Below are 12,160 nucleotides of genomic sequence, written 5' to 3' on the forward strand. Positions count from 1 at the left end.
CAACCCACAATTTCAAGAAGCTCTATAAACCTCAAGCTGGAAAATAACAGAACACTATGCATATCATAGCAAAACCGAAAACCAAAACAAGAAAAATCTTAAACAGCAGACAGCAGGGAAGAGGAGGGGTGAAAATCACTTTCAAAGGAACAACAGAAGGACAAGATAGCTGAATTTTCAACAAAAATGGTATAAGACAGAAAATAATGGAATTACAACTTTAAAATATTTAAAGAAAAACTCCAATGTATATTTAATAGAAGAGAGAATTAGTAAAGTAGAAGACAGAGTTGTAAAAATTACCCCAAAATGTGGCATAGATATAAAAAATATGAAAGGTTAAGAGATAAGAATAGTATGACATAGCTTAATTTACATTTAATCCGAGTTCCAAAAGGAACTCGGAAAATATTGAAAAAGAAATTATTTAATAATTTTCCAAAACTGATGAAAGATTATACAGATTCAAGAAACTCAAAATCCCCAACAAGGAAAACACAAACAAAAAAACTAGCATGCCAGTACTTTTTCTGTTGTCTCTCAGCTCATCCTTCTATACGCTGCTGTTATAGCAGAGTTGCAACTTGTAAACTACATTTCCCAGATTCCCTTACCAACTGGCTTCCTGTTAGGTTCTGCCAATAGTGGCATTAGAGGGAAATTAGATGGCAGTATAGGTAGCTGTTGCCCTAGACCCAGTGATTTTTTTGCATGAGACACAGTTATATATTATGCCACTAAAATTTAGGGGTTATTTTTGTCCTGTGCATAAGGCTATCCTATCCTAATAAAATATGCAAACAGATTTTTATAAGTCAACCCTTGCACCTCCTATTATATACAAAAATAAAACCCAGGTGTGTTGAAGACATAAATGAAAAAGACAAGATTATAATGCATTTAGAAAAGAATACAGGAAATATCTTCATGATCTTGGGGTACAGAAGAATATCTTAAGATATAAAAATCGTAAATCAAAAAGGAAAAACTTGATAAATTAGACATAAAAATGAGTAACTTCTGTTCATCAAAAGATAGACCTAAGAATGAAAAAACAAACTAGAAAAAAGATAACTGCAAAACATACAAACAAGAGTTTGTGTCCATGATATATTAAAAATTCTTATGAATCAGTAAGAAGACTTGAATAGACACATAAAGAAACCTAAAGATGAATACACATACAAAAAGGTATTCAACATAATTAACAATCATGTTAAAATTAATATTACACACGTAACAAGCTAACTAAAATTCAAAAGTATGACAATACCAATATTGGAGAAGGTTGGGATAACATGAACCCTCATTTGCTCTTGGTGAAAATACGCATAACCACTCTGGAATAAATTATACAGTAAAGTTGAAGACTCGCCTAGTAAGACTCTGCATTTCCACTTCTAGATATGTATTCTACAGAAATGTGTGTTTGTGTGTAGCCAGAATTATGTATAAAAATGCAAATGGCATTATTGATACTATACAAAGACTGAAACCAACTCAAATATCTATCAATAGTATATTGGCTATATTAGGTATCATCCTACAATATACATTAACAAAACAATGACTATATAAATTAAAACAAACTATATAGAACAATATGAATGAATCTTAAAAATAACTGCTGAACAAAAGAAGCCACACACCCCCAAAAATATACTCTGATTCCATTTACAAAAAGTTCAAAAATCAAAGAAAATAAAATGACTACTTAATTAGGGATACAGACACAGATAGTAAAACTACAAAGAAAAGCAAAGGATTGACTGCCACAAAACATTAGACAATGGTTACCACCAAAGTACTGGGGGCAGGGATGAGGCAGGGCAGGAGATGTGATCCAGGAGAGGCTCCCAAGGGGCGCCTAGGTGTGCATCTGAAAATGATTTGGGTGATGGTGACATGGTATACGTGCTCATCTTCATATTCTTTAAACTGTAGATCTGTGTATCACAAACAATTCTGCGTGTATGTCTCAACATTTAAAAACAAATTTCAGATTATAACAGTATCACAATCATGAATATACACGATCTCTATGTTCTCTGGGTGGCAAGGAGAAACTATTTCCCTCACTTTCCAGAAAGGACACTAAATCAGAGGAGATGTAAGTGTTGAAACCACATCTAGTACCCAAGGTCAGGGTTTAGCCACTGAAGTATTCATTACCCAGGCTCTGCCTCCACAGAGATGCACAGGAAATGGTGAATTTCAGAAAAGCTCCCCCATCGTAAAAAATACTCCAAATAAAGCTCTTTAAGACTACTGGCAGGGACATTTTATTTTTTGGTTAAAGCCACATTAATAGAAATGCCATAAAAACAAACATGTAAACAAGATATCAGAACTTTGGTTCACTGAAACATCTCACACCTAAAACATCTGAGGTACAGAAGCACCTTACCAGGTGCTGGAGCCCAACTCTGCTGCAGCTGCTCTGACCCGAGATGGCACAAGCTGACCAGAGAGGCTGGGGCCAAGGTCACCCAGGACCCTCCCCTGTCTGCTTTCTCTGCTCCAGACAAACATTTGCTACTCCAAAGACCTGCCTGACGGGGCTGGAACATACAAAGGTGTCTGTCACGTTGAACTTGAAGACAAAGAGCTGTGGGGCCAGGAAGAGGAAGGGCGGAAAAGGATGTCAGTCGACTTCTGTTGATCCACACGGCCTCAAGAACTCCTGGCCTCGTTCATGGAACCACTTATTGGAGACTGTGAACAAACAGAAAGTATGTTACTTTCTCCTGTTGGTTAGCTCGGAGCCCCATATTAACGACTCCTTCATGATGACTCCTGCACTGGGCCCTGGGAATCAGATGTACAACATGGTCTCAGGCCTCAAGCTGCTCAGGAGCTGGTTAGGAAGACAGATGTATAGACAGATAATTGTAAAAAAGTCTGCCAGTGACGAGATACATGTGTGTAAAGTTGCCATGGAAACAGAACCAAAGGGCACCTTACCATGTGGGAGAAAAAGAGACCCCAGGGCTGGAATATGAAGCTGAATAGGAGTGTCCAGGGGAAAAGATGGACAGACCGCGATGGTTCCTATGCCAAGGGGGTCCGGGAAGTAGGAATAGGATGAGAAAAGCATCAAGGCATGAACCACCCTGGTGTGCGTTAAGGACCCCAAGCCCCTTGAAATGACTGGAATGTGGTGGGTGGGAACTGAGGCAGGAGATGAGGATGAGGAAGGCTGTCGGGACTGCGGAGGGCCTGGACATCAACCTTAGGAGCTGTGGGCCAGCAGATCCAATCTGTGTGCTGTGGTGCTAGCACTGTCTGTCACCGAAAGCTGTGCCTCAAATGCACATGAAATCATGATTTCAATTCTTCAATATAGTCTCTTTTGCAACAAATAAAACAAATTTATTCTGATGCACTACTGAAATCGTAGAGCTTTTTAAACAATTTTCAATGAAAAGTAATACACACACTTAAAGAAGTCAAATCGTCTACAAAGCTTATAATAATAAACAGCAATCTCCTACCTACTCCTTCCCATCACCAATCGCCAAAGAATATTAACTTCTTTAGTTGTTTCTTCCGACATTTATCTTCATTTTTCTAAATAACATGCTTATAGTGCTACTTTTTAACTTTCAGTTTTGCAATTCTTTTACACTACCCCTAAAACACATACTTATTTCCTCCTGTCTTCCTATCGTGTTTCCCCGAAAATAAGACCTTATACTAAGGTTTGCTCCAAAAGACACATTAGGGTTTATGTTCAGGGGATGTCATCCTGAAAAATCATGCTAGGGCTTATTTTCTGGTTAGGTCTTATTTGGGGGGAAACATGGTAATATAGTTAAATCACAAGTTTTAGTTAAATTCATATTCAGTGCTTACATTATAAATATTGCTCACATATGAGCCACCTAATAGATTATATCTCCTTTCTTGTACAACGTTTTCTTTTACTTCAAGTTAGCAATTGCCTCATTTTCTTTTTCATTTGTTGAATTTTCTGTGAACCTATCACTATTTATCCCTAAAACTCCCCAGGAGGTCTACAAACTCATCTCTTTGCAATCACTTCCTATCATATCCCGGTTCAAGCCTCTCCATAGCTCACCACAGCTGCTTCCAGAACAAGGCTCAAACTTCAGCCTCTGCACTTTGATCCCAGCCTCAAGCCTCATCTCTTGGCCCCTGTTCCACAGGCCTCCCCTTATCCAAGTGACAAAGGCAGCCAGTCCCCACACCTATGATGCTGGCTTTGGCCTGCGCCTGTTCCATGTGGTTGCTTGCCTGGGACACCCCTTGCCCTGATTCCGGTCTCTCCCACTGCTTCTCAGAACTCTTGCCAGAGACCACTCCTCTCAGGAGCCAACCTGGACCTCCACTGCTTGGGCAGCTATTCTTCCCTGGGGCTTCCTCAGCTATCTTGGCATCTCTGAGAGTGATCCCAAATGGTTGTCTTGGCACAAAACCAGCTGACTGAACAGCTACATAGCTGGATGGGACTACCAGTCAGCAAGAGAAGGAAAAAAAAAAAACATAAAAAAGGGAGACAGTCTTGGCTTTGTGAAACTCTTGACAGCAGTTGTCTGCCAGCTCAGAGTCTGAGGTCAACCACTAAAGCCCAGGCTGAGGCCACCAAGGCCAACACCATGCCTTAAGCCACTCACCCCACTTGCAGCCCACAAGTACGGGGCAGGCAGCGTGTCTCGTTCGGTAGTCACCTTCCCCACTCCTGAGGAGATTGTACCAGAATACTGCTGTGCCCTGGGAAAAAGAGACGGCCTGTGAGACAACGTCCTTAAAGACTGGGCGCAAGGACCTGACCCCGAGCACCACATAGCCCCTCCCTGAGCAGAAACACCCTCACTTTCATGTGTATAGGGGGACAGGGCTCTGGGACTCCAGCAGTAGAGAAGGCACCTACCCTTCACGGTGGAGTGGATGTCTGGGAATGCACCTGCCCACGAAGGGACCAACCTCCCCATCCCTTTTTCCCAGATGAAAGCTGAGGCCACAAGGTCAGAGTTCAGGCAGGAAGGGGCTAAGGCCCCTCAGGGCGAGTCAAGCAGGCTGGGGAATGGGACTGGGGGACATGGAGCCCCCACAAGAACCAGAACTTACCTTCTTAGGCCAAATTGCAGCCCCCAGATCAGGAAAGACGGTGGCACCCCCAGCTTCTACATCACTCATCTGGGAATACAAGGCATGGAGCTTGACCCATGGTTCTCAGAGCAACTAAGCCACGAAGGACAGGACAAGGCATGCAGATCAGCCTCCTCTGAGCATGAGCGGCACTGCTTGGAGATCTGCTCCTCGGCCAGCCCTTTAAAGGCTCTTCCCACGCCCTGCGCCTCCCTCACACATTAACCCTGCTTAATTTGTGTGGTTCATCAGGACAGTCTCCATGCCATGGGCACTCGAGAGTTGCAGGCCTTCAGGAGACCCACATCCCAGCTGTCCTCAGATGGAAACAAACCGAGTCTGTACTCGGACCATGCCTGCCAATGCCCCACCCACCGGACCCCCATTCAGCCTGGGCCTTGCCTAAGCCACCGTACACCATGAGCTGCCCTGACCGGGAGCTCTCTGATGCGCCCAACACCATCTGTGGCTCCCACTGTGGGCTCTGTTTCTTTGGCTCTAATATCTTGCTGCTCCATGTAGACCCTCACCGGCCCAAAGCAGCGCCTTCCCCAGGACCATCTGGGAGGGCAGGTAGGGCCCTGTCTGTCCAGAGGCCCCGCTTTCTCTCATGCTGAGGCCTCAAACCAAACAGAACACAAATTCCATGGAAACGAGGCTGCACTCGTGCCCGCAGAGCGTGCCTCAACTCATGTCCAAAGCACCACTTCTTTCTCATCTGGAGCTCTCACTTCAAGTTTTCTGCCTATAACGTAATAACATTTGGAGCTAATAAATATTTCCACAGGACACATACCAGACACACTGAAGGGCACTTGGCAGACATGGAAAATGAATAAGATGAAAACCCCTGATGGCCACAGCCCTGGAGATCAAATCCGGACTCTTTCCTAGAACCCGAGGCCCTCTCAGTCTCACCAGCCTCTCCCTCCAGCCGCTCTCAACTCATGTGCTGCCTCTGAGCCATCAGCCTTTTACTATTTTTCCAACATCCCACACGCTCCTTCCCTCTTCCAGGTCTCCACACACTCTTTCCTCTACCAGAAACCAAATTCCACCAACTAATTTCCATTCAACCCTCAAGTCTCAATATTGACATGTTACTTCCCAAGGGAGGCCTTCTCTGAGCCCTAACCCTGAGCTACTTCTTCAAAGCACTTGTCACCATGGTGACTAAACAGTTACCTCTCCTATGTTTAAAGTAAGGCTTTCCTATTACCCTGTTTCCCTGAAAATAAGACCTAGCCGGACCATCAGCTCTAATGCGCCTTCTGGAGCAAAAGTTAGTAAGACCCAGTGTTATGTTATGCTATGTTATGTTAGACCGGGTCTTATATTAATTTTTTTATATTATAGTAAAATAAGACCGGGTCTTATATTAATTTTTTGCTCCAAAAGACGCATTAGAGCTGACGGTCCAGTTAGGTCTTATTTTCGGGGAAACACAGTAGACCTTCAAAAGAGACCACACATGTCCTGCTCACCAGCATGTCACCAGCACATAAATACTTAAATGAGAAACCAAAAGTAAAAAGGGACTCAGGCTTCTGTCTCTACGTTTGACAGCTTCTATGCCTCTTTAGAGCTGGCTCCCTCAGCATAGGGGAGAGGAAACTATTCCCCATGTGAGAGGTAAACCTAACGGCCTGTGGCTGGAACACAAGCAGCAGGTGGGAGGCACCTCCCTCGGCTGCCAAGGAGGGAACCTTCCAGGGCATCCATGCCAGAAATTCAGACTAGCACTGGGCCCATCAAAAAGGAGCCAGGGATGTGAAAGTCTTGGGGGTAGGGAGTGCCCACAGATGGAAACAAAGGCCAACTCTCTACTCTAGCCCAGAAGGGTGCTGCGGGCCAAAAGCGCCCAACCACTGAGCAACGCTGGCGGTACCCGTCCTGATAGGAGTGGGGACGAGAGCATCCTAGACCCAGGCTCCCCTTAAGGCCCACACACTGCACACATAATACTCACGTAGTTTAAGAATGTGGCCACACGATTCCCCGTCCCTAAATGCTTGAAAACATCTTGCTCATCGTTCTATAAAATTAAGTGAGAGTAAACAGGCAGGCCTGGACCCAATACTTACATAGTTAAGAAACGTCGCTAACCTATTCCCCTCCGTTTTCAGGCCGTTGTCAAAAGGTCGCTGCAACAAACAACAACTTTCACCCAAGTTTGCAACTGACTTCACCCACCACCCACAGGACTGGGGCCAAAAGGGTCGGGGAAGGTCACAAGTGCGTCGTCCCTACATCAGCTGGACCATGGGCCAAGGCTGCCAATAAACCCTGGCAGGGCATCGGGGGAGAGCGGCAGGAACAGCTTTCACAGACCTCGTGAGGTCTTCTGCTTTAGAGTCAAGGCAAAGAACAACAGGGCCGGGCAGGAAGAACATCCCCCATCACAGGGGAATAGCCAGGCTACTCTGCAGGCCCTGTGGATCCAGATTCGGGCTTCTTCAGTAACCAACCAAGAGTTGGCCCTGGTGAGGTTGGGGAGCCTGATATAGAGGCTAAAGTGCTTCTAGAAGCTCCAGCCTTCTCAACGCAGCTGGAGCAGGGCCCTTTGAAGCACCGGTGATCAGGGCCTTACCCTAGAGAAGTCAAAATGTGGCTCGTACTGTCCTCCCATTCCGTAATTAGCAACCTGTTGGGAAATAACAGGTTGGACCTTGTTAGCAGCATGAACAACCCTGAGGCCCGTCTCTCCAGGGGTACTGTCCATCTCTCCAGGGGTACTGTCTCTCCAGGTAACAACCAGAACCCCCAAGACCAGACTTGCTAAGGTAGAGAGTATCTATGCCCGGGCAGCACAGGCAGAGCCAAGGCTGCAGCCAGAGGATGAATAAGGCTGTAGCACAAATGTGGCTTCCCAAACTGAACCAGATGGGCCGCCCGCCTGTCGCCACTGGGAAGCTCCAGCCCTTCCGGGTAGCCGAGGGTGGTAGCGGAGGGAGCCCTAGGGGCAGGGTCTGGCCTGGGCCCTGTTTTTTGGGGAGATAATGAGAAGGGAATCCAGAGGAAAGCCAACCACAAATGCAAGATTGGGATTTTTTTTTTTAATGCTAGTTTGGGAGCTACTCAGTGCCTGGCACTACTCCTGCCACCTCTGTCACAGTGCCCCAGGAGCTGTTCCTGCTCAGGCTGGGCAGGGCTCACATATCCTCCCACCCCCCAGGGGCCCACTGCGTGGAGTACTTCTGCATCCAAGTGAAGCAGCAGGATGCAGGCAGCTGGCCACAGGGTGGCCAAGAACCGCTACCCTACTTTGGCACCCCCAGCAGGAGCCTGGACCCAGAATAGGACCTGAGCCACCTCAGCTACAGCAACTACCAGGCGTCATTAATTGGATTAGAAAATTGTAAATGCCTTTGTGAACAATTTACCAGCAAATGCAAGTCCTAAATCACAACAGTTGTTTTATATTTAGTAGATAGAAAGAGACAAAGTTCAAGGTGAAGTACACGATCTGCTGATCGATCAAATGGCAGCACTAATGTCCATCTGGGAACATTTGGCTACTGTGTCGTACTAAAACCCTAAAAACTTTGGGGCTCACCTATTATTAGTCCTCAGAAAACTGGTAGTTTTAGTGTATCCTTTTTGGCGATTCCAATAGTTAGGTGAGAGAGGCTGCAAAACTGGCAATGGAGGACCTTAGACATGAAGGAAAGCAAGGGAGGGTGGGCTTCACAAAAGAGGAAATCTTCGTGTTGGAGCACAAACAATATTTGTCTAATGTGATGAAGTGTAGAATTGGGGCAGTATGATTTTTCAGTTTCCACAAAAATAAAATTTTTTTTTTTAATTTAAATTTATTGGGGTGACAATTGTTATTAAAATTACATAGATTTCAGGTGTGCAATTCTATATCACATCATCTATAAATTACATTGTGTGTTCACCATAAAAATTTTGATATGAAGAATCAGTGGATGAAAAAACGCTGTCATCCACTGCTTCAGCCTTCAAGATTCCCATACCGAAAACACCTGGAAATCCTGTCAACTGTGTCAGAGGCCTGGTTCAGCAGGTGGCCCTATGGCTGGAGGTGGTGCGTCTGAGGGACATGCCAGAACGGCTGAGGAAGTGACAGTACAAATGCTTTTCCTTTGGATCCATTCTCATCAAGAACTTAGAAGTTTAAACATGACTATGTTTAGTGTGCTACTACACTCAGGAAAATCCGATCATTGTTTGTTGCTGGAGCTGCAAAGCACAGCTGCATTTTCCAACACTCCCACTTGTTGGGTGGAGTGCTTACACTTTCAGATCTCAGGTAGCGAAAGAAGCGGCATTGCTCCAGCTGGCTCACCTTTTAACAGTTGGGGAATCACATCTGATCATGATGCTGAAGCAATTGCACCTACACTCTTTAAAACTATCCCCAAATAATGCAAATGTCATGGAAACTTCTGGATTTGCAGCAATCAGATTCACTGTCTGGACAAATTCCAGTTCCCAGAATCACACCTTTAATAACAAGCAACTGGACATTAACACTGATTCCTCTGAGGAGGTATTCATTTGAATCTTTAGATTTGTTGTTACAAAAGCAAAGAAGTCAGTCATCTAAAGACATGGGTTTTTATGATACTGAGATCAGAGTGAAGGACAAAAAAAAAAGTTTTTAGAAATCACTTTTTTGGTGAGGCTGAGACATCGAGTCAGAAGTGTCTTCAATCTTAGAGAATTCTAGCAGTGTAGCTTCTCTTCCTCTATCTGGCCCTCACCCAATTCACAAGAAAACCTCAACTGCCCTTTTTTTCTTCTATAATCTATAGCAAACATGTCAACGGCAGCTGAAAGAGTTTCAATAGGCAGAAGAGCCAGTTCCCTTGCAGCAGCCTGCGGCATTCCCACAGGGACCCTGGCGTGAAGGCAGGTGGCTAGACATTTATCACACTGCAAGCGGTCGTGTGGAATATATGCTTAGAGAAGCCCAGGTCCCTGTCCCCTAGACCACATAGGATCAGAGCTTTCAACACTGCTGGCTGGCAAAGGAAACACCAAAGACAGCTCCTAGAAGAAGAAAGCAAACAAAAATGGTGTCTCAGCCCCCTGGCAGTGGTCTGGATCTTCCAGAAGAGCCTTGACTATAAGAGTCCCTCCACTGGGAGGGCTGACATTCAGATCTCCATCATCCACTGAGCTACACCATGATGAGAGGCCAGATGACATGAGGCCAGGGTTGTGGCAGAGAAGCCAGTCCAAGCACAATGGTGCTGTCATCTGGGGCGACATGTGAGACAGGGACCACAGGGTGCAGTGGGGAGGCCAGCCAGGAGGCGACAGGGGCACAGGTTGTGTCGACTCTTTTCAGCCCCTTGGTCCATGGTATGCAATCAGCCAATCAAGCAGAACATCGTCCCGACCAGGACCACAAGAGTCCTAGCACCAGCTCTGATGTGCAGGAAGCAGTGGCAGATAGCTTCACAACAAAACCTTGCTCCAGGAACATACAAAGCGTGACAACGCCAACAGGCCTGCACCGAGTGCACTGAGAGCCCTTAGTGCTCTTGGAATGAGGTGTTCTCACACATAAGAAGGAAGCGGGAGATGTGGCAGAAGTCCTTTATCAGTGTGGTTGTCTGAAGAACTTACTTAAAAACTAGGCTTAACAACTCAACACTAAGCTGAGTTGAACTGAAAAGACGACATAAAGTTTTCAGATTACTATGAGGTAATCAACATGTTTTGAGAAACTGTGGTGGACTTCACACAAATCCATAAAGATTGGCTTCAAATTTGGTTTTCTGATTGCTGACACAGCTATGGTGGGGGGAAGGAGTGCTGATTTGCTTGGGTGTGTCCAAGGCAAAAGTTCAGAGAATCTCTTCCAAATGCTCTTCAGTTCAATACTCTAATGAGATCTAGAGTTGATCAGACCCAAATGCCAAAGATGAACAGTGTGATCCTTAAATAGACAGGAATTCTGGCCAAACAGATCCAGGAGACTCTAGAAAAAGGCCGGTGAAACTTCTCCAGCAGTGTCTCAGGCCATCAGAAGTTCCAATGTTCAGAAGGGAGCACAGCCCGTGCTGACTTGAACTCAACAGACCTTCGTTTTTAGGAGCTTCACCTAAAACTTTTTGGCACGATGCTGCCATATGTCTTCACAATCACCTCTGAAATAGGCAGGAAGCCAGGGATCCATGGGGTACCTTGAAAAGAGCACTCCACCATCACCAGCCAACCGGTCCCGGCCTCTCGCTTTGACCAATGTAGCACAGAACACTTTACCTCCAAGCGCATTTGACTAGGACTCACCCATGACCTCTGGAGATATGATATGTACAGCTCTCCTAGAGGGGTCCCTGGAACCACCCAGGATGTCAGCTTCTGTAGTCAAGGAGACGGGAATGGGTCTACCATGCCCACCACTCATCCCTAGCTCCTAGAATGGCACCTGGGCACACAGACAATACTCAGTCGGTATTTGTGCATGCTAACTGTTGAATGCCAGCAGGCATGCTCAATTTCTAGCTTCCCCATGTGAGGTCGCTCCATATTCACAGCCTTGAGCAGTCAGTTTGTTGGGCAAGCCTCCCTAGGCCTGGCCCTGGGCACCGTGGGAGACCATCCAGGCAGAAGTACCCCCTCCCAACCCCGGGGTCCCAGGGACCAGCCATACCTGCAACAATTCTGCAGTCTTTACTGAGAGTCCTGTGATGTGCTGCATCCGAAGATTCAGTCGAGCCACAACCGGGTCTTCAGTCTCCTCTAGCCAGGAGCTAAGCCAGAGGAGAGGAGAGAGTGGTAGGGAAGGCAGGCGAGGATGAGGGCCTGCACTCTCTCCAGGGTCAGTGCCAGCATTGCCAGGCAGTACAGGGTGAGTGCGCGAAGTGGGGGAGGTGCTAGCAGGTGGGACCAGCCAAGCCACCCTCCCTTGGGAGTCGTGGGGTAGGGTCTGGGAGGCCCTGGAGTTGGGGCTTGAGCCGTCACCCTGCCACCATCACCTTTGCTAACCTTTTGGAAACCCTGTAGCTGGCGACAGTGAGGACACCTGTCTTGGGATCACGAACAGTGGCTCGTGCAAGCTGGAAGGCAG

At 46.2% G+C, this 12,160-nt stretch overlaps 1 protein-coding gene across 5 annotated transcripts in view; it reads right to left on the bottom strand.

The window, feature by feature from the left end:
- Window positions 1-1,351: 1,351 nt before the first annotated feature.
- Window positions 1,352-12,160, bottom strand: part of P4HA2 (prolyl 4-hydroxylase subunit alpha 2) — a 34,252-nt gene continuing 23,443 nt past the window's right edge. For 2 of the 5 annotated variants that reach the window (XM_033096765.1, XM_033096767.1), the window contains 7 exons: window positions 12,079-12,149; window positions 11,744-11,843; window positions 7,703-7,756; window positions 7,082-7,147; window positions 5,092-5,160; window positions 4,638-4,734; window positions 1,352-2,715 (listed from right to left, as the gene is read on the bottom strand). In XM_033096765.1, the coding sequence (XP_032952656.1) occupies window positions 2,645-2,715; window positions 4,638-4,734; window positions 5,092-5,160; window positions 7,082-7,147; window positions 7,703-7,756; window positions 11,744-11,843; window positions 12,079-12,149 (528 nt within the window). In that variant the 3' untranslated portion in view covers window positions 1,352-2,644. Of the gene's footprint in view, window positions 2,716-4,637; window positions 4,735-5,091; window positions 5,161-7,081; window positions 7,148-7,196; window positions 7,257-7,702; window positions 7,757-11,743; window positions 11,844-12,078; window positions 12,150-12,160 lie in introns of all 5 variants that reach the window. The other 3 variants (XM_033096763.1, XM_033096764.1, XM_033096766.1) reach the window with 2 other exon arrangements.

Source organism: Rhinolophus ferrumequinum, chromosome 24 (genome assembly GCF_004115265.2).
Source record: "Rhinolophus ferrumequinum isolate MPI-CBG mRhiFer1 chromosome 24, mRhiFer1_v1.p, whole genome shotgun sequence".
Lineage (NCBI taxonomy): Eukaryota > Metazoa > Chordata > Mammalia > Chiroptera > Rhinolophidae > Rhinolophus > Rhinolophus ferrumequinum.